At 44.2% G+C, this 23,155-nt stretch overlaps 1 protein-coding gene across 6 annotated transcripts in view; it reads right to left on the reverse strand.

The window, feature by feature from the left end:
• SORCS2 (sortilin related VPS10 domain containing receptor 2) overlaps positions 1–23,155 on the reverse strand; it is a 940,675-nt gene that overhangs the window by 150,897 nt on the left and 766,623 nt on the right. For all 6 annotated transcript variants that reach the window (XM_019553064.1, XM_019553063.1, XM_019553062.1 and 3 more), the window contains exons 7-8: positions 21,604–21,722; positions 14,036–14,125 (exon numbers count right to left, since the gene is read on the reverse strand). In XM_019553064.1, the coding sequence (XP_019408609.1) occupies positions 14,036–14,125; positions 21,604–21,722 (209 nt within the window). The remainder of the gene's footprint in view (positions 1–14,035; positions 14,126–21,603; positions 21,723–23,155) is intronic.

Here is a 23,155-nt window from a genome sequence, read left to right on the forward strand (position 1 = left end):
CTGGATAGGCACCTGGCTGGGATCTTATGACCCCTGCCACCCCCCAGTGCTCCTTCCTGCCCATGGCAGGGGGTCGGACTAGATGATCTGTCCAGGTCTCTTCCGACTCATTGATTCTATGATTCTATGATCTCAGGGAAGGGACTAAGGAAGCAGTTGTTAATGCAGGCAGTTGACATACCATGGGAACTCCTGCACCCAAATACCTCTCAGGCAAGGGCTAAAGCACTGCTATTGCTGCTAGCAGTAAAAGCTTCATGACACCCTCTTACTACAACCACTACTACTGTGAGGAACCAAAAACCTGTACCCTCTGATAAGCCTCCAAGAGAACCTTGAAGAAGGATGAATCAAGGAAGAGTGGATGAATTATGGGAAACTTAGATTAAACTCACTGGAGGCATAATTAGCAGGATTGGCACTCTGGGTAAAACCTTGTGAGGGTACTGGGGTGAAGTCTGAGCTAAACCCTTTTTGGGATGGAGAGTGGCCTTGGGGAGATTCAATGTTACTTGCCCAGGACACTCAAAAGTCAAGTTCCTAGCAGCTGCGGGCACAAAGTGGTTTGCCTAGTCATGGTTGTTGCTGTTACTGCTCCAGCAGTGGAGTGGGGTCCATGAATAAGGCCTCTGCTGCTGCTATAGCCACAGTTCATAGATGTAGGGTCAGAGGGGAACTGAGAAGATCATCAAGTCTGACCCCCTGCCCTGGGCAGGAATGAATACTGGGCTCATATGACCCCTAGTAAATTTAAACTTATATGACCCCAGCTAGGGAATTATCAAGCGCCTCCTGATGTCTAGTCTGAACTACTCTCAATCAACTTGTGGCTGTTATTCCTTCTTACTCTGGGAGGTGCTTGGGGGAACAGGGTCTCATCCATTCCCCTCTGATTCCCCCTGGTAAGTTTATAGATGGCCACCAAGTCCCCCCTCAGCCTTCTCTTGTGAAGGCTGAACAGGTTCAGGTCCCATAGCTTCTCCTCATAGGGTCTGCCCTGCTGCCCCCAATCATGTGAGTGGCCTTCCTCTGGACCCTCTCCATGTTGTCCACATCCCTCTTGAAGTGCAGCACTCAGAACTGGACGCAGTACTCCAACTATCGCCTGACCAGTGTCGCATAGAGGGGGAGGATCACCTCCTTGGACCTGAACCAGGACAAGGTGCGGTTAGCCTTCCTGACCATGTCCCCACATTGCTGGCCCATGTTCATCTTGGAATCACTAGTGACTCCAAGTTCTCTTTCTGCCACTGTGCTTTTGAGAAGTGAGCTCCCCAGCCTGTAGGTATGCTGCTGTTTCTTTCTGCCCAAGTGCTGTACCCTGCACTTGTCAGTATTGAATCCCATCCTATTCACATTCGCCCACCCCTGTAATCTGTCCAGGTCCAGTTGTATGCTGTCCCTCCCTTCTAATATGTCTACCTCACCCCAAATTTTTGTGTCATCAGCGAATTTGAAAGGGTGCTTTTCACCGCCTCGTCCAAGCTGATAATAAAGAAATTGAACAGTGTGGGCCTGAGGACCAAGCCATGGGGGACTCCACTGCCCACATCCCTCCAGGTCGAATACGACCCATCCCACACTCTCTGGGTGCGGCCCCCCAGCCAATTTGCGACCCATCTGACTGTGTAGGCATCAATATCACAGTCGTCTAGCTTTTAATGAGAATGGGGTGGGAGACAGTGTCAATGGTCTTCCTGAAGTCCAGAAAGACTACATCTACTGCGACACCTGCGTCCAATGATTTTGTGACCTGAGCATAGAAGGCAACCAGGTAGGTCTGACAGGAGCTGCCCCTAATGGTTGCCCTTGAGCATCATCTCCCCTGCTGGTCCCTCACAGATGTGCTCCTGGATAATTTTCTCAAAGAGCTTCCTTAGGACCAAAGTAAGACTAATGGGCCTATAATTGCCAGGATCCTCCCTCCTCCCTTTTTGGAAAATGGGGACCACATTGGCCTTCTTCCAATCTTCTGGCACCTGGCCAGAGAACCATAAGTGCTCATAAAGCCATGCTAGGGACCCCCCAATGACCCCTGCCAATTCCCTCAGCACCCTGGGGTGGAGAGCATCTGGACCTGCTGATTGGAACATATCCAGCCCCTACAGAAGATCCCTAACTCAGTCCTCCCTAACCCTAAGCCTGGCAGAGTCTCTCCTGAGTCTGTCCTGAATCCCGATGGGGGAGATGTCCCGGTCTCTGCTTAGAAAAATGGAGGCAATGAACTTGTTTAAAAGGTCTGCTTTTTCATCTGGTGCAACCACCAGATTGCCAAGCATATCCTGAAGGGGCCCCACGTTGCCTGGTGCCTTCTTTTTACTCCCTATGTATTTAAAAAAGGAATTTTGGTTGTCCTTAATACTTGTTGCTAGCCCTAGTTCCATCTCCGCCTTAGCCTTCCTAACAGCCTCCCTATAGACTCAAGTGATGGAGGTATAATCCTCTTTGGTGATAGCCCCTCCCTTCCACTGGATGTACACCTCCTTTTTGGCTTTCAGGCATTTCTGAATGCCTCTGGTGAGCCAAGGGGGCTTTTGAGCACAAGCGTGAGCTGCAGCACCATGGACTCTATAGAACTGCCATTTCAGTGTCTCTAAATGGGCGTCCAGGTGCCCCACTCACTTACCCAAAGTTATGCGACTAAAACTGATACATCATTATCAGGGGAAAACAAGATCATTTCACCCTAGAGTGTCACTGGCTGATGGAGATAAGATTGGAGAAGGCCCTCATTAAAACTTGGCAGCACATAATTGAGCTGCATGGAAGGTGTGGGTCTATTGAAAGCCTCTTGGAAGAAGATGCACTCAGAATTACATGCGACTATATGCATAAGAAAAGAGGGCAATGGACATTCCTTGTTCAATAACTTTGTGCCAAGCTACTGTTTAGAAGAGTATAGCTTTGTTTTTCTAATCCATTCTTTGTTTGCAGCCCAATTAATCTAAGTTTTTATTGACAGGAAAATCCCAAGTAATAGCCAAATACAAAGAATATATACTGCTGCCAAGGCACACATAAGAAAGACATGTACAACCACAAAAAGGTAACCAAGAAGGGGCTATTTCTGAAGCAATAACATTTGTTTTGTTATTTCCATTTCTCTTTTACCCTGGTTTCCATTACTTGGACACTTATTTTATTGTCCATTTGGAAATGTAGCCCATATACATGAAAAGCAAAACACATAATAGAAGCTTTCCTTCACAATATTTCCACACCATTATCTTTTAGAGCCCAATATTTTGCTTTTCTAAATAGCATCTGGGAATATGTTGGCTTTACATTAACTTGGAATAAGTGAACGCAAGACCAGTGAATGCAGCACCAGGAGTTTAAAAAGAGCTTTTATTATCAATAAGGATTAATTAGAGAGGTCAGAAGGGGGTTAGAATTCCAAAGATCTTCAGAGGTTCAACAATTAAACTGGAAAAGCAGATAGAAAATTGCTTCATTTGCTCAATATTTTTGTTAACCTATTATGACTGGTAATTGGTCTTACAGTACCAGAGTAAATTAGCATGCATTTTATTATTACTGATTATTTGTAATACAATAACTCTTAAGAGACCTAATCACAGGCCACTACAGGATCCCTCTCCCTAAGCATTTATATTCTAATTTATAAACATGTCTGCAGTAAATAACTAGAGATCTGGCTTATAAATGGAACAGAGAGTCAGTCCCTCGAGATGGGGGAGCAGGCCTGCTGCCCTGTCTCTGCATTTATCCCAGTGCCCGCCACTTTGGTGTGGTTTGTGACATCTTTTTCTGGGGTTTTCAGAAGGGTGGGATCAGATTTTCAAAACCTTTTCCAGTCTGGGCAGTATACTGGGTAGCATACAGCATCTGTTCATACTGAAATAAGTGGGCATGCAGGTCAGAAATCTAACTGGTGAGGAAACATCCATATTCTTTCTGTACAATGCAGGGATCAACTGTATGAATCATGAAGCAACTGGATCAAGAAGCCTTTACAATAAAACGGGTGGACAGTGTCTGAACCCTGTAGATTCTGGAGAGAGGCAAAATCACTTGGCCATGTTTTTTTCCTGGCCGAGATGAGTTTAGTGTGTATGGACCAGCCTCTCTCTACTGAGAATGTGTCTACGCTGGATGTTTTACTGCACAGTAGCATGCTTACTGTACAGTAAACTTTGCTACTTATGAGTAAATCTGGTACCTGCAAATGCAAGTAGCAAATTTACTTGCAAGTAGTTACTACGTGGTAGTAACACCAACTGGGATCAAAATTGCTCCTGGTCAGCCCTGCACTAGGGGGCCAGGCTGAGCTCAGCCCCAGGGTTGGGAGTCTCTTCTGCACCAGGGCTGGGCCACCTCTATGGCAGCCCCAGCCATAGACCCTTTAAAAGCTTGCAGCTATTTTGATCCTTGGGGCACAAGAGCAAAGAGCCTGGGGTGACTGTTGGCCTCTGCTGTCCCTGTACAAGCCGCAGGCTACCTGTGGCAGCCTGCCTGCACCCTGGTGCCACTCTCTAGCACTACAGTAGTGCGCAGCTGTCCGGGCCACACCATCCAGGCCTGCAGCGTGCTGCCAGGCATGCCAGTACCTGGGCCCAACCACAGGCAACTCCTGGCCACCAAGGCCAGCTCCAACTGCCTGCAGCCAACTTCCAGCAGCCTGTCTGGAGCCTGCAGGTGGTTGTGGGGCAATGCCTTACCACGCAGCTCCTAGTCTTGTGCCGTGCCCCTACGCTGGGCACTGCAGGCAGCTGCCCTGGCCTGGCAGCACAGAGACAGTCATGCAGAGACCTGGACAGCTGGCATAGGAGGCCCAATGGCATCCTCACCTATGCCACATGCCGCCACCTGGGGCCCCAACTGGTCCATGGAGGAGATTGGTGACTTCATGGCACTGTGGGACAAGGCAGAGGTGCAGCTGCAGTTCACACAGGGATAATGCTCCAACGTGCATGTCTACGAGGGGCTGTCAGGCCAGATGCGGGAGCCCCCATCCCATTAACTCTCTGCCTCCACCTCCCAGCTTCATGTTCCACTCTGCTCCCCCACCCCCCACAAACCCATCTCTCACACACCTCCACCTACAGCAGGGACAGAAGTCAGTCTTGGCTCACCAGCCCTGTAGTGGTGACACAGCTATAGCTCCTAGTCAGGCACCTGCTCACCAGCCCTCTAGTGGCAAATCAGAAGATGTGCAGGTGGGGGAGAGTTAGAGAAAGTTTTTCTCTTTAAGGTGTGACCTACAGATCCAAACTCGATCCAGTTCTAACACCAATGAACAATTGAGCAGCTCAAAGTGCAACATGTAACAAGACCCTATATCTCCATGGGAAAACTTTAGCTTTGAAAAAGTATTTTCAAATTAATTAGTATAAAAATATTAATTCAGGATTCTATACAAAAACACATTGTGATACATTTGCACTGCCAAAAAGTATGACTGAAATGAAGAGCCAAATTTTTTCCTCCCCAAGGCTACACATAAGGACTGAGGGTACATGCAGGCATTTGTCACACTCAGTTTATGATCATGCAGCTTCCTTTAAGATCATAGTTCAGGCACAGCTTATACACATTTGCTGGTGTTAGGAGCTGTATAGGGGACACAAGGCGCGTCTACAGATGATGATATGTCGCCGTAGCAATATGCTATGGCAATGTAGTATCTATGGACATCTACATATGACCAGCAGCTACTTCACCATAGCACTGCGCTTCCCTGGTATAGCACACCGCAACAGCAAAGCAGCTGCTAAAAATAACCATGCTCTGCATGTATAGGGCAGTACAGGCTGTTACTGTGCCGTGATTTGGTACTTCCAAAAGGAAGTACTAAATCACAGCACAGTAACAACATCACCATGGTGACATATGTAGACACTCCCACAATGCATGTAACTTGGGGTGGGAGGAAGGGCGGATAGGACTGGAGTGGAGCTAGCAGGTCTGCAAGGCGATTGGTGGGTCTGTGGTAGGTGGTTGTCCATCTGGGGGTGGGGGTAGAGGAGCAAAAAATAGCCTGGTCAGGGTTGGCAGGTGCAGGATAGGAAGAGCACAGCCCCAGGGCTGGGGCAAGCAGCTGGACACTCTGCCCCAGGGCTGCACTCTAAACATGTGCAGACACCTCATAGATTAGGCTAACCATTCCCATTATAAATTAGTTCACCTCCTGGAGTACACATCTGGAGTACTGTGCTCAGTTTTGGGCCACAAAAAGGATGTGGACAAATTGGGAAGAGTGTAACAGAGGGCGACAAAAATTGTGATGTGGCTGGGGCACATGATTTATAAGGAAAAACTGAGAAAACTGGGCTTATTTAGTCTAGATACTGAGAGGAGACTTAACAGCAATCTTCAACTACCTGAAGCGGGGTCCAAAAGAGGATGGAGCTAGGACTGTTTTCAGTGGTGGCAGATGACAGATCAAGGAGCAACAGTCTCAAGTTGCAGCACAGAAAGTTTAGGTTAGCTATTAGGAAGAATTTTATCACTAGGAAGGTAGTAAAACACTGGAACAAGTAAAAAACTGGAACAAGTTACCCGGAGAGGTGGTGGAAGCTCCGTCCTTGGGGGAGTTTCAAAACCCAGCTAGACAAAGCCTTGGCTGGGATGATCTAGTTGGGGAAGGTCCTGCTTTGAGCAGGGGGTTGGACTAGGTGACCTCCTGAGGTCCCTTCTAACCCTCATTGTCTATGATTCTATGATTCCTCAAGTGAATTAATTTAGGTCTGGCCAGCCGTTTTTGCCCAATCTAACTTCCCCAACCATTTGCACGTATCAGCACTTAGATCAACCTAGCCCTAGTTAGGTTGATTTAAATGTAACATCTGCACATACTCTGAAGCTTCAGTACACCTACCCTATGAATACCAGACAGATCAACTTTCCAAGCCTGTGGTACTCTCTGCTTAGCCCACAATCCCCTTTGCATGTAGAAAACCACTGTTAAACTCTGTCTATGATATTTATGGGGTAGCAAAGTCCACCTAAGACAAGACTCTGAGACCATATTCTGTTCCCTAGCAGAACAGAGCATAGGAAAGCCCTCATATTGTGGAAAACTAAAACCCAGTTGTTTTTCTGTTCTGTAGGTTTCTGTTTATTTTAAAAAATAAGGTCTCGTGTCTTCCTTCACAATCCTGTATCTCAGTCTCACTCTTGGAAGCGTATAACTAACAACAGTCCAGGGCGTGGGTCTTCAGAATACTGCTGATTTGCCACCAGCCCGAGAGGTAGTTTGTATCTCTTTTACATTATTGAATCTGTCATTTGTATAGGTATCAAATCTTTTTTATCCTACTGTTAAGACTGAACTGGATTGGAAAATGCATTTCTATTTCAGCCTGACGTTCCACATAAAAACAGTGCATGACTAAGAATTCAAAGAGAACAGAATATTCTGTTTTGTAATACTTGGTAGTTAAGATGGCCAGCATGAAATAAAGGTTGGTAAACCACTTTTCAAATGTCTTTCTCTCCTTTTACAAAAGAGGTCAAAGATCACTCATCTACAGTGCTGTTCTAATGGATGTTTCAATTTCAAAAACCTTTAGTGGAATTTTTCAGCTTTATCTTGTGCAGACACCAATGAAACATTTCTCAGAGGCATCATCAACATGCTAAAGAGATGCAGTTTGTTTTGTTCCACTCACCGGTTAGAGCCTGAACTAGCAACAACATAAAACCAACCTTTTCTAAATGAAACAGTCACCCTGTGCCTAACTAGAGTATTGAAACTATCCAAGATGAAACCATTAGCTTGTAAATTTATTTATTCAGTCAAGCCTGGAGTTAATCTTTTAGTGGTAAAATAACAAACAAACAAAGAACACATTTTCCAAGACACAGAACTTTGCATCCTATAGCATGTCAAATAACCCAAGCTACAAATGAAACAAATCTAAATGGAATTTTTTCTATATGCAAGAATTGTAAGTCTCCTATTATTTGCTTGATAATATCATTCTCTTAGTAAACCATTTTCATACGTTTTAAGATCAGAAGGGACCATTAGATCATCTAGTTTGACCTCCTGAGTAATATATACCAGAGAATTTCAAATGATTACTCTGGTATTGTGCCCAGTATCTTGTTCTTATTTTGTTACTGTAAATCTTCCATAAAGGCATCCAATCTTGATTTAAAGATTTCAAGAACTAAATTATCCACTACTTTTTTCATGATTCATTCCAATAATTATTTTCCCACACTGCTAACAATGTTTTCCTTTCTAATTTGAACTTGTCTGGCTTCCACTCCCAGTCAGTGGTAAGATACTCGTGAGTAAATGCTCCGAGGCAGGTGTCTATACACGTACAGAAGCAGGAGCAGATTTGCTGCTAATGGCTGCAAACTGCTTTCATTTCCTGGGGCCCTGCAGTGGGCTCTTGCTGCCACCAGGGGGAGCTCTAGGCTCTCCCTGGGCACTAGCACAGGGGCTAGCAGGGCACACCTGCCTCCTGGCCAGGGCTGGAACATCAAAGGGGTGGAAGGAAAGCTTGGAGCTCTGTGCTGCCAGGGCAGGGGGACATGGTCCCTGCCTGGGCTCCAATGGTGGAGCTCACCCCAGCAGTAGGCAGCTCTTTGGAGCAGGAAGCAATCTCTTGCACCCTGGTGGCCAGCTAATGGGGAGCAGATTTGCTCCCAGTCAAGTGTCTACATGAGCGCTTCTGCATGGTTAGTAATTGCTAGTAAACTTGCTACTTGCATTTGCAGGTAGTAAATTTACTCAAAATTAGTGGGGTTTACTTCACTAAGTATGTGCACATGCAGTAAACTATGCTACTTCACAGGAAACTGTCTCATGAAGATGCACCCTGTAAGTACTATGATGATACTGAAACATTAACTATTGTAAGGAAATCACCTCTGCATCTTTTTTTTCCGATAAGCTAAACAAACTAAACTCTTTAAGGTTCCACTGGGCACATCTGCATAAGATGCCTGCTGAGGAGTAGACTAATTAGCTCTGCAATAAAGTTTCAGTATCTACATGTATGGCTGTATTAGGCTGCAGGTTAGCAGCAATGCCAACTGCTGCAAAACCATTGCAAGACTCAGGATTTCAAAGTTAAAATAACTTAGAATCAGGATCTCCCAATCCAACCCTCAGATCTCTGGATTTCCCAGCTGGTAAGTGAAGGGAAAGGGGTGGGGGGAGAGGGAGGGGGCAGGGAGGAGATTGAGGCCCCTGCAGTGAGGGAAGGAGTGGGGGTGGGGTAGGTCATCCAGAGGGGGGGGGGGGGGCAGCTCCCTACAGCAGTGAAAACCCCTGGGGGAGACATGGGGGAATGTACCCCCCGCAAGGCAGAGGCAGGCTGCCAGTTGTGGGCTTGGAGCTCTGTGCCCTGACGCCTTTCCCTGGGAGCTCAGCCATGCAATCCCAGTATGTCTCCTGCTGCTGGGCGGGTAGGGGATGTGCTGTGCGGCCAGCACATCCCACATCCCCTGTACACCCAGCGGGCGGCAATGGTGTTGCACAGCCAAATTCCTGGGGCAAGGCAGCAGGGTGCAGAACTCTAGCCCACACAGCAGCCCACTTCTGCCCCCTCAGGTGGCACATGCCCCCATGCCTGCCCTGGGGATGTGCACTGCTGTGGGGGGGCTGTGCCCCTCCCCCGCACCTCTGGACAACCCGCCCCAGCCTCAGGGCCCCATTCATCCCAGCCCCTGCTCCTGCTCCACTCCCTCCCTCACTGCGGAGGCCTTGATCTGCCACCCCTCCATGCCTCTACCCTCTCCCCCCACCCTGTCCCTCCACTTACCAGCTGGGTGCTGTCTCTGTGTCTGTCAGTGTCTCTGCATCTCTGTCTGTCTGCTCTTCACTCCCAAGCCACAGCCTGCCCAACCCTGCTGCTGCTTCTCACTCCTGACCCAGAGTACCCCACATCCTGCCAAGGTGTGTAGGCTCCAAACCCCACACACACATCCACATCCCCCAACACCTTCACAGATACTACCCCCCATACACTTCAAAAATAGCACCTCATGATTTACATGCCAATCTCTTGATTTTTTAAGAGTGTGTCTCATGATTTTTGGCACGGTGGGGTTGGCAATTCTGTGTTAGTAGTTGGAAACACAAATACGATCCTACAGCAGCATTTCTTAATGCAAAGCAACACGTGTATAGATACTGATGGAGTTGGCTGGGGCATGAAGGTGCTTCAGTGCGTGGCTGCTTGCCAGCTAGCCCCACACTGAAGCACCCTTGTGCTCCAACCAGCCCCTACACAGGTTGGAGCAGCACTGGGCTACCAGGCTAACTTCCCCCGGGCCTCCTACCAGCCAAGGCTGCTTTGATCCAGCTCAACATGCTAAAGTCCCAGATACATGTATAACTGTATGTGCCAGAGTTCATTGCATCACATTAATTTCACATATAGATGTACCCACTGAGAAGTAAATATTTGTTGCTCCCTTTGCCACCCTCTCAATGCTCTCAACATATTTTAAAATATGGACCAGGACTGGTCTCAATATTCTAGGATTCCTCTTATCCAGTAGTGATCTCTGCTAATCCCCATTTGAAGAACTCTAATTTGTGGATGATTTCCCATTGATGAGTACTTCTGAGATCCGTCAGGTAACCAGTTCTTAATCCATGTAATGCTTTTTTTACTGATATTATATTATGTTGGGTTTTTCTCATATGAATGTCATATAACACTAAGCTTAATGCCATACAAACTCCAAAATGGATTATATCTAACTTTAACAAGCAAACCTGTAATCCCTGCAAAAAAATAAAATCAGGTTTGTTCAACAAAAGGACTAAATACTACTACCAGCCTTGCCCATTTTCAAGGGGCCTAAGCCAAGCTGTAAGAGTGTGACTAAGCCCCAGAGCCTGTTTCTGAGTGACCGTAGCATGAACCTTTGCAGATGTGGCAGCTAGCTTGATCAGCAAAGTAAAGGAAGCTATCTGCATGTCTAACTAAACACAATTAAATAAACACAAGGTCTGAAGGTAGACGTTAATAAGGGATGGCCATACAGTAAATAATCCAAATATGATATATCATAGCTTTATCTTAAAATATTAGTAGCAGTGATTGATGTAACCAAATGTATTAGATATATTTTTTGTCAAGATTCTTAGATAATTTGTAAAAACACAAGCAGTCTTGTCAGAGAAGACCATCACCTAAGGTAAAGAAGAAATAAGACAGTGTTGAACAGCATTTCAAAATGGGGAAGGAAAGGAAATAAGGAACCCTCCCTTTTAGTTTCCCCAGGGATTTAAATTCCAACTAACTGCATCTTCAAAGTCCACAAGAGATCTGGTTCAGTGCAGGTCCAAAAGTTTCAGTGAAACCAAGAAATTTAAATAAAATGAATCTGAGATCTTTTATTAGAATTAGAACCAGCCATATATAAATATTGGGCATAGGCTGGAGGGAAATTTGGAGAACTCAAATTTAAGAAGACCGGCTGATAATCTGTGCGCTACCTTCCTCCTTCCTCTCTAGTTTCCCCAGCAGGTATAGGTGAGAATCTGTTGTGTTGTCCCAGGTAGCCAGATAGATTTTGGGATAAATGGTTGTTTTTATATTTTAAAGTGCAAGCAAATACAAGGTTGGGCTGTAGCCCTGTTTTGCCTGTTTTATCTGTAGCCTACCCACAAGGTTAGCTGTAATCTGGATAACAGTACTAAGAAGATTAAAGCTTGCACATCCATTTTATTACAAGCAAAAGTCATGAATTAAAGAAGTCAGTATCCTGAAAGCTTTAAATATTTGTATGCTGATAGAATATTAATAATATTTTATATGCTAATAACAACAACTTGTCCTTATCTAGGGTCACTTATAATAAAGACTCTAGGTAAACATCAGAACAGAGCACCCAGCCATGCAGGTAAATATTTTACACAAAAGCAATCTAACACAGGCTGTAGCCCTGGTCATGTGCACAAAACAGCAGGTGACTATACATGATGATGAAGGCCTAACATAATGGCAGAGATTCTTGCACTGGTTCCCTACAGGCAAAAAGAAGACTCCTCACTGAATCACCTTATTGACAAATCAAGGGTTTGCCATTATGAAATATTACATTAATATAATCAGAATGACTAAAAATGAAAAATAAACAGAAGCCCAAGCAAAGCTAAATAAAACCAATCAACTAAGAGTTCTGATGAGATGAGGCATTTAGAGGAATGGACAGAAAACTGTATAATTTATTTCAGAAATAGCATTTCTGTCAAATTATACCCTCCCATTTTATTTATATGAAGTACACATTAAACTGTCTGTAAAATGGTACAGAATCCTTTGATTTTGGCATGTTTAGAACTTTATGTTCTCTTATTGTTTTCCTAATTACAGATTACCCAAGAGACCATAAAAACTGCTTCGAAGCCATTTCAAATAATCCAGTAAAAGTCATACTGATTTGCATATGACTAACTATGCATTTTTAAACTACTACCATGCATGGTAGTAGAAGGCAGCTTCACATTCTTGTTCAGATAATATCTGATGGTCTCATTTGAGGGTTTTGTTGTTATGCTACATATTTACCATAAAAAGACCACAGGGCATCAGAAAAGCTAAAAAAAAAAAGAATCAAAGTTGGGGAAAAAGTCCTTTAAGGATATTCTTTGCTTTTTAAAAAAGACATATGAGGAAACAGTGTACAGTTCCCCACCTATAAACAGGAAGGTAGTGATCTAAACCTACAATAGTCACAAAATGAAATTGTTAGTTTCTCCTGTAATTAACTAAGCCATTTTTCTTAAGAATTACAGAAGCTTCCCAGCTATCCATAAAGTTATGGAACACGCTGCGTTCCATAAAAAACCTCAGTCGCATCAGTTAGACTGCATGCAAATATATGCCTCTACTTTACTGCTAGAGTACTATGCTAATATAGCAGCCCTGAAAAGCATGCCACGCTGCAGGAATTTCAGCTAGCTCTGCCACCCACATCACCCTGATAGGTAACTAGGAGCCCTCAGGTTTTTTCAGTGATAGAAAGTAGGCTGGTACAATTCCCTTATATTCCCATTCATGCTCACGGAAGATATTCACCATATGAAATTTAAACTGTAAGTGATTCTTGAAAAAATACTCAGTATCACCGCATTGTCGTTGGCCCTGGAGGGTTGCTTCTCGGGAACAAAGCTGGAGAGCTATTGCAATAACTTTTGCTCTCCATGCCTGTGGGCACATCTACACAAGATGCTAATTGCACGGTAGCCTAATTCTACTGTGAGGTAGCATGCAGGGCAAAAACTATGATAGTATTAGGTTACTGCTCAGTAAGCATCTCTAAAAATCCACGCGCCGACACTATTGCTCAGTAGCACTAGTTACTGTGCATTATATTCAGTGGCTGGTTATATAATTTCATAGATTTCATAGATATTAGGGCTGGAAGGGACCTCAGGAGATCATCGAGTCCAGCCCCCTGCCCAAAGGGCAGGAAGTCAGCTGGGGTCATAGGATCCCAGCAAGATAAGCATCCAATTTACTCTTGAAGGTGTTCAATGTAGGTGCTTGAACCACCTCCGATGGCAGGCTGTTCCAGACCTTGGGGGCTCGGACAGTAAAGAAATTCTTCCTTATGTCCAGCCCGAAACGGTCTTGCAGGAGCTTGTGACCGTTCGACCTCGTCATCCCATGGGGCGCTCTGGTGAACAGACGTTCCCCCAGATCCTGGTGGTCACCCCTGATAAACTTATAGGTGGCCATCAGATCACCCCTGAGCCTGCGCTTTTCCAGGCTAAAGAGTCCAGTGGCTCTCAGCCTGTCATCGTAAGATCTGTTTTCCTGACCTCTGATCATGAGTACTAACTTAATGAGCAGTAACTATGGCACATTAATGAATGTGTAGACATGCCCCATAAGTTGCAATGAGAGCTGCTATATGCACAAAAAATATATAATGCAAGCAGTATTTAGTAAAATAATCTGATGCCTCATAGAAACAAGTTCTCATGTTAAAATACTGAGGATTAAAAAGCACAGAACCCACCTGCACTAGGTCAAAAATGGAATAAAGGAAAACATTTCCATGGAAAGAACAATATAATGTCCACACTCACCTTTGGCAATGCATATTTTGGCAGTTTCATCTGTACAAAGCTATTACGACGGTAAGATACATAATATTTTGTCCGATTGGCTGATGTTGTCTGTGGAAACAAAAATGGTAAATCCACGATTAGTTGGCTATTAAATCTGAGAGTCTGTAAGGACAGAAATATATATAATTCAAACGTACATACAATATTACTTACTAAATTGTATTCATAGCTATAATGCCATAACAACGTAGCAATTATGCACCCCATATTAGTGATTAAAGACTAGATGGAGAATTTACCCTAAGAGTAAAGAGTGGACCCTAAAGTCATACTTTTCTTCTTTGTTCTCCTCTTCTCCTAGAAGGAGAAGTAATCCACTTCTGCCTCTCTCTGGGTTATCCCTGCTGGCTGGTGTATTACATCCTTTCCTCTACCTCAGTCCTCCTGCACAGGAGAGAGTGTGACAGCTTCATGTTGCTGCTCTGCCTTCTACAATGTGGCCATGTCTACATGAGATGCTGACTGCACAGCTGTTGCAGCACAGTCATTTAGTACTTTTTTTTTATACAAGTATAAACAAGTACTAAATGACTGCGCAGTAACCAGAGTTACTGCACAGTAGCACCACTGAGCAGCTTTTTCTTGACTCTGACTGCACAGTAGCCCAAAACTACTGCACGGTAGTGTTACGTCACTCTCTGCCATGTGACGCTACTGCGGGGTAGTCATGGGCTACTGCACAGTCAGCATCTTGTACAGACACGGCCTGTTTCTCATAATATGAATAGTCAATGGTTCTGCCCTGTCAATTCCTTGCATGGGTTTATAGGGCAAGAAACAGCCTCATCTTACAGAGGAAGAGAAAAATATAAACTAACAGCGAAAACCAGCATCCCATAGAACTGTACATGCTATTTTAAGGGCACTTTGAATAGGAATGTAAGAAGCTAACTAAGTCAAAGTGAGTCTCTGAACAGCAGAGACTTCCTATGCCTGAAGAAGGGTGACTGCACCCAAAAGCTTGCAAAGAACCTTTTTCCAAACACTCAGTTGGTTTAATAAAAGATATCACATCTACCCAAAGAACCTTGTCTGCCTAAGGTCACATAAAGCATTCTGAGTGGCTATAAAACTGTCATTTTATACCCAAGAAAGGGTACTGTGGTACCTGAAACTTTGCCTATGTCCCTTCCAAGCACATAGTTGGTCCAATAACAGAGATCACGCACAAAAGTCCTTGCCCCTACCTACAATAAAACATTTTCTGGTGTAAGACATAGACATGTGTCATGTTGGGTGACAATGCAAAGTTGAAGCCATTTGGGAAGTGAACATCCATGAAAGAGCTAGTTAACTATATCTTATAGGTCCAATTCTATTTTCATTCCCATTGGTTTCAGTAGGCCTTTTACTTATGTAATACAGGGTGGAATTAGTCCCTATATCAGCAATTCCACAGCAGTGAAATTTCTGCCCACTGGGAACATCAACCATGGGCAGCTAGTGAATGAAAAATTAGTGTAGCGATTTAATACTGTTTCCCTGCCTTGTGCTATACCAAACACAATGGTAAGTGAAAGCCTTTCCAAGCAGACACTAGCATAATAATACAAAATAGTTGTATATAACTGCTGAGTTAAGAAAAGACTAACACACTGTGGTGACAGAGTGTACTTTCAGAACTTCAAATTATTATGGGTTTAGGGACATATTTTTTTGTTGGTGTAAACTGGCATAGCTCCACTGAAGCCTGAGGAGCTCCCATACACTGCAATATCAGAGAGATCAATGTTTAATAATATTTCACATTTTCCAAAATACTTTCCTGGAATGCTAGCTGATACCCTGTCTTCCCCCTCAAGATAACAGCCACAAAAAGTAGCTGCTTTATAAAATAACAGCAAAAGACTTATCTAAAAAATTAACTTGAAATACACAAATCTGTTTTCTGTTTTATCACCATGCCACACAAGTCAATTTGTGAAGCAGGAGTCCCAAAAGCATAAAATTCCTGCTTTTAATTAAAAAATATGCCTAATCTACATCCTCTTGTCTTGTGCTTTTCTCCAGCTCCACAAAAGATGAGATATTCATCCAGAGAAGACTGGGACCCTTTATTAAGCACAATCCCTTTTACTGAAAAATTGTTTAAATCCTTTTTCTCTCTCAAATGTTACCTCCTCCTTTTGTAGAGAAGTGCACACCATAATTGTGGCAGCAACATGATTTTAGTTTTCTTATTTCCCAGAAAACGTAATGTCTCGTTCAAGCAGCCAAATGAAGCTTGACTAAGATGGAAGATACTTTATGATGCAGTAGCAGAAGCTTGCATAAAAGGCTAACATTTAGTGAACCCTTTTACCACCCAGCCATCTCTAACTCAGCTGTCTCAAATAAGCCACCATGGAGCAAAAGAAGAGGTAAAGACTGGAAATAATGTCAAGTGAGGGTTAAAAGAAAGACCACCATCAAGTCAGTGTCATTTATGAAGGAAAGGCTTAACATATACCAGCCCCATTAGATAAGTTATATGTAAAATAATAAATAAATGACAAAGCACATGTTTAGGAGTATAAAGTGTGTGTGTGAGTGGGAGGGGGAGGGGGGTTACATAGGCAAAATGACTATTAAAATCTACTGGCATTTGCAAGAGTGAAAATTGATTTAGAAGCCCAGAATTTGGTTATAGGGCATCACATACTCAAAGAGCTGTGTGTTTCAAAAATAAACTGATTGAAAAGACAACGTGCACTGAAACATGCAAATTTGACCTTTGCTTGGTAAAAATAGTGCTGATGCATGACGGCAGATCTACCCGCTTGAATATTTTACACGTATCAAAGAACGTAACACTGGAGTCCTTTCTATGCCTTTTTCATGCCAATTTTCTTCTTTCTAGCAAAACAAATGTGATGTCTTTAGAAATCTGATTTTCAAATTGATGGATTAAAGCAAACCTCCCCCATTTTTTATTTGTAAATGTCAGTCTTATCTGTCACATCCAACAGTAATAAATAAATAAAAGTGAGACTGGGTTCTTTTGTCTTGTGGTAAGTACCATGGAGAAACCAAAAGCTGGGGAAACCTCTGAAAATCTCTAGTTCAAGCAATTAAAGAGAATTCAATGGCTTCCTCATTCAGAGGAGTATGCTGGAGTACCGCATCTAATTTTGGGCAATGCAATTCAAGAGGGATGTGGACAACCATGAGGGTTCAGAGGAGGGCCATTTGTATGGTTAGAGGCCTGCAGGGCCCTGTGAGGAAAGGCTGAGGGATCTGGACCTTTCCAGCCTCCAGAAGAGAAGGCTGAGGGGGGGTCTTATAGCAATAATACTGCCTACAACTATGTAGAATGTCTTAACAGAACATAGATACTTGAAAATAAATCTGTTTTGCTGATGACAGTACTTGGGAGGTTCACAAAGTGAGAAGCATTTCTCGCCATCTACAAATGTTGAAATGGATTTTAAGATGTGCCTGTTAGGAGGCAAAAGTAATATCACCTTTGAGCAAAATGGCACCTGCCAGTGCTAGGCATGGTATACAAACTCACTGGGGGAGGGCGGGGAGGGGGGGCAGCAGGGAATAGGAAAACTATTCACATGGCTGGGGTCACATGACCCCAGCACTTTTTTCTGCCATGGGCAGGGGGTTGGACTTGATGATCCACTAAGGTCCTTTCTGCTTCTAGCATCTATGAATCTATGAACTTGTCTTTACGTGCTTCCACTTCAGCACTTTGATCCAGGGTGAACTGCAGCACTGATCCTCTTTCCAATAGGGAACCATGAGACAGGAAGGAAGGGAAGAGAAGGGAATGAGAAGACAATGGGAGTCCAGAACTGTACACAAGCATTCAAATAAACCAGTGGAAATTCAGTAGCTTAGTTTGAGCAGTTAAAAATCCTATCATTTCTACAATGGAAAAGCATTCAAAGGCCATCTGCTTTCTATGCAGACAGACTGCATTGCAAAGGGCACCCAGGGGGTGCTTGTCTGCAGGCTCCCCAGTCTGCCTAAAGACAGGTGACAGTACCCAAGGGCACAGGTCAGAGCAGATTGGCTGGCGGCCCCAGGAAACCATGTCCCTCCCCATTCCTTCCCCAGCTATCTCAGTTTGGTCCAGAAACTGGCAAACACAAGCTGGGGAGCATCAGTATTATGGACATCAGTACTGGCCCTTGCATACTCCGTAGCCATGTACTGTGCACCAGTATCACCCAGAAGCAGTCACACTTGACTTGTTGACATCCAACTGAATTCTGCAATGCGGTGCATTGTGGGAACCCTCAAGTCAGCTCAAACACCTTGGCTGCCCATGCTGTCACACATCACTTCTCCACCCATTCATTGTGAGGTAGCAACTCTACAGGAAGTCCAGTGAATTAAGGAAAACAAGTGTCTCCCCATCCACCAGGACGTCAACAATGCTCCTTACTAGGCGTATCTACATGTGCTTTTACGCATGCCTAAAATTAATGCGCATTTGCCTAATGCACATTAAGGAGACTTAGGTGTGTCCACACATGCACATGCTAATGCACATTAACACGGTACACAGACTGACTTGGGACTAAAGTTAGTCCCAAGTCAGTCAACATGCACAGAGTTAATGTGTTTTAGTGTGTCTATATGCGTGTTAAGGCACTTTAGCTATTTGCATCTATATTGATATCTGATGCCCCATTACTCATTGTGTAGTCATTTTGAATCTACTCTGCGAAAGGGAAAAGTGAAGAGGCTTACCAACCTCTCCTGTAGAGTATGTGCACTTCTCTTCTACTAGCACCATTAAGGGTCATATTCACAGTGCAATGACAGTAAATAGTTAAGATCTGAACTCTATTGGTAGAAGTCTTCTCTTGCCATTCGTTATGTGCAAGTTTCCAAATCATTTTTATGTTATGAGTCTCTGCAACAGTAGTGTAACTGAGGGGAAGTGGCTGGGGCAGAAGCCCCAGGTGCCACCTTTGTTGGGAGACACAATAGCAACCATTACCACAGTGGTGGCTGATCGTACCACCTCAATCAGCATGGCAGGAACCAGTTCTGTCCCAGACATGAAGCTGTGTTACTATACCTCTGCTTCCTGAGCCTGGTAGCAGAACAAGACAATAATACTGCCTACAACTATGCAGAATGTCTTAACAGAACATAGATACTTGAAAATAAATCTGTTTTGCTGATCACAGTAGTTTGGAGGTTCACAAGGTGAGAAGCATTTCTCACCATCTACAAACGCTGAAATGGATTTTAAGATGTGCCTGTTGGGAGGCAAAAGTAATATCACCTTTGAGCAAAATGGCACCTGCCAGTGCTGGGCATGGGATGCAAAATGCCCATTATAATTCAAAATTTCATTTCCAAATCTATTTTGCACCTTGTTTGTAGTGCTAAATGTTTCATGCCACATGAACCTCCAGACTGCTATGCTCTGTGTTAATTTGCAAATCCCTTGGAAAGGAACAAGTCATAAAAGCTGTGAAAAAGCTAATCTAATGCACGTCAAAGCAGTGGAGTAGAGAGGGCCGCTGTCACCATTTTAGAAAACACAAAATTGCTTACCTTAAGGAGACAAAACACATACCTTGCAATAAACACCCAACTTATAAGTAAGGACCAAACTGTGGCTTTTCACTGCATGTCCAAATAGGGAACAAGATACAAAAATTGTCCTATGAAGATTTTAGGTGCTGCTCTAACTTGCTGAAGTGGTTCCAGAGAGATACAGCAATCATTCTACTGACTGAGGACTGGCTGTGGTGCTGCTTGCTTCAGCATCATTGTCAATATCCATCTGTGCCAGAAACAGGTGATGGAAGAGTTGGCCACACTGACTTTTAGATATCCAAAGATTTCCTTGGGTAGCTTTCTGGCCAATTTGTGCTAAGGATGTAGTGAAAGAAAGACAAAATAGAGCCTAAGGAACTGCCCCAAGGCTAAATTCTGACTAATTTACCAGAGTGTTAATGGAATAAAATTTGGCCCATAGAGCCAAATTCTTTACAGGAATTTGGGGGAAAGGGGTGGAGAGCTTTAATTAAAGTGGCTCTTGGGAGCACTTTAAGTAAAGCACTTTGAGCATCTCATGTATTCAGCACCCCACACTTCAAAATGGCAGAGGGGGCCCTATAACTAAAGTTTGTTCAACGAGCTTTAGTTAAAGCGCCTGTGATGGCCAGAACCAAAAGGCTTAACAAGCAACTTATAGCAAAAAGAAAATGCTTTTTGAAGATATCTGAAATAGAGCTTATGAAACTGTTTCCTGTCTGTCTGGAGTATAACCCGAAAGAATTATATATAGCTGTTTGCACTAATCTTGAGACAGCGTGAGTTTTAAAAAGCAGAACTAAAGAATAAAACTGCAAACCTAGCTGATTTAATAATTTGTGCTTAGAGTCAGTAAAATTAACGGACCTAACCACAAGGTATAATTAACATAGTGGGTTGAACTTGGGTGGGGACATGTTAATCTCAGACTCCAAAGTGATGTGGTGTCATTTGCTTATTGGGTAAACCCAAGCTTAGGCAGTAACTTATTATAATAATTTCTAACACCTTTTAACCCTGTAGGATAACAGCTATAGAATAAGATTATAAATGGCTGTATAGCCAACAGATTAACATAGACAAGATATAAAAGAACACGCATGTTAAGTGACCCACATAAAGGATGGAACAGAAGAGTCATTGCTGTCCCATGCCCCCAGATCTCTTACTCCCTGTGTAAGCGAGGACCAGATCCTGAATGAGGGACCTTCCCCCGGTATTGCCCTCCAGCAGCATGGATCGGGGACGCCTGACTTGGCTGAATCAACTTGACGTGTACCTGACACTGAGGGACTATCAATAAGTTACTAACCAAGTGGGAACTCTTGGTTGATTTCTCTGTTTGTTTTTATTATCACCGACAATTTTAACTTGTATTGTTGTGTTGTCTGTTTATTAGCTTAACCTTTTTATTAACTGTTATATGTTTAAACTATATTTTTTGTTATTATAAGTAAAATTGATTCTTTTTTATAAGTTAAACTTGTCATTGCTTTCCTCCCAACATCACCTCCTCGATCCCAAACCAAAAAACCCAGTGTCTAATATAAGTTGCAGTACTTGGTCAGCCTGCAACTAAATTGATAGACTCACAATACCCAGCTGGCCTGTGACAAACACTCCCCACCCCCTCCACCCCACCATTTGGAAGCATGGGGATGCTGAATACATGTGACTCTAAGGCTGCTGGAGCATGCTAATTAGGACACTCCAGCAGAATTGATTAAGTCTGATCCAATGCGTTCTAAGTAGAATGCACCTGTATAGGTGCCCGTACTATCCAAATTAATACTTGAGAAATGAAACGGCATGTAATTACATCAGGTTCTAAGGAGATACAAGAACATGGTTTGTTGTAGCTCAAACACACTGTTTTGGATAGGATTGCTGCGGAATGCCAGGAATTATATCAAGATTCATAAGCTATGTTTACAATGTAATTCTTTGGGACCTCATTCCACTGTTTTCTTGTAGGATTTAAAACATCACAATTTCTGAGTTGAAGTTGGAATTGCCTCTTCAGTAGGGGACATTACCTGAAGGAATATGTAGTCATCTTGCACAGTCAGGGAATCCTGGTCAATGCTGCCAGTAAACAAGACTGTCATTGTTTTATCAGAACAATTCTGAATTTGACAGGTGATATAACAATAACCTGAAGATGGAGAGAGAGACATATTTATAGGCTTTTCAAAATAAACGAAGCAAACATTTTGAAATCCTGTTCTTATGGAAGAAATATCACCCTTATATTCAGTTGAGAATAATTAAACTTAACCCTCCTATAAAATTTTAATCTCTTAATCCTCACTCCATTCCTGAGAAATAGGCAGGTACTCTTCTCATTGCAGAGGCAGGGAAACTGAGGCCCAAAGAACTTAACAACTAATTGTTCACTGGTTACTGTAGAGGCATACGTAAGTGAAGGCCAGGAAAAGAGCTTCTGTCCTTGCTTGACCTGCATATGAGGCCAAATTTATTATCAGCAGTGGAAATTTAAAATACTGTTAATGATAGCGAAGGAGTTCCTCTAATGTAAGACTGAGTAAATTAGAAGAATAAGGCCTGCGTAATGGATGAAATATCCCTGCTCTAGAATTATGAAGGTCACTTTCAAACTTCTGATGAGATTGTATAATTCCATATTAAATGCTGTAGAATTCTTCTAATTCCATATGCTGTATGAGTCTTATAATTCTTTATTAAATGCTGTAGGATACAACCTGCCCAGCCACTTCTATCCCCGAGGCTCCACAGCACCCACACTCACAGAGGGGAAACCCCGCACTGGATTCCACTGGGAAGCAGGGGGCAGGACTCTTCAATCCCAGCACACCGCTGGGACCTGCAGGCAGGGAGCAGGGGATGCAGCTGGCTCCAATGCAGCGCTTCTCCCACTGCAAGTGCTGGAGCTGCAGGCTCAGGAAGCAGAGCTGTGGGGATAAGGCAGGCTCCATTCCCTCCCCGCCCGCAGCACTGGCTGGAGACGTGCCGGTGCTGGGCATGAGCACCCTGATCTCCCTGCCTGCTGCTGCTGCCAGGCAGTGGGGCAGGGGCTGCATGTGATAGGGGGAGTGTGAGGGTCCCTACACCCCCCACCCTCCACCATACCCCCCACAGCCACACCCTGCCCAGCTGAGCTCTGTACTCCTGCTGCCCTTCTGAAGGAAGGAAGAAGAGGGGGAAGAATTCCTCCCAGCATGGAACAGAGCCTCCCCCTGCCCTGGTACGGGGGGTGGGCAGAAGAGTGGGTGGAAGTGTGCCCCGCTGGGGCCGGGCAGCATCCCATAGAGACTTCCCTCCCCTCCCTGCAGCAATGGGGGAGAAGCAGGGGGAAGAGTCCACCTCTGGGGCCAGGCAGCCTCACAGAGCCCCCCGCTTCCACTCCACTTCAGGGTGGGGACAGGAGGAGGGAGAAGAACCCGGCAGCACCGAACAGGGCCCCCCTCCTGGCCCTGTGGTGGGGGGGGAGAGGAAGGAGGGGGAAGAGTTCCCCTCCGAGGCTGAGCAGCCCTGTGTCCCAGGAATCCTGGCTGTCAGTGAGCCACTGGGGTGGGCCTGCTAGGGCCTGGCCATGCCCCCACCCCC

The sequence above is a fragment of the Crocodylus porosus genome, unplaced genomic scaffold (genome assembly GCF_001723895.1).
Source record: "Crocodylus porosus isolate Cpor-Errol unplaced genomic scaffold, CroPor_comp1, whole genome shotgun sequence".
NCBI lineage: Eukaryota > Metazoa > Chordata > Crocodylia > Crocodylidae > Crocodylus > Crocodylus porosus.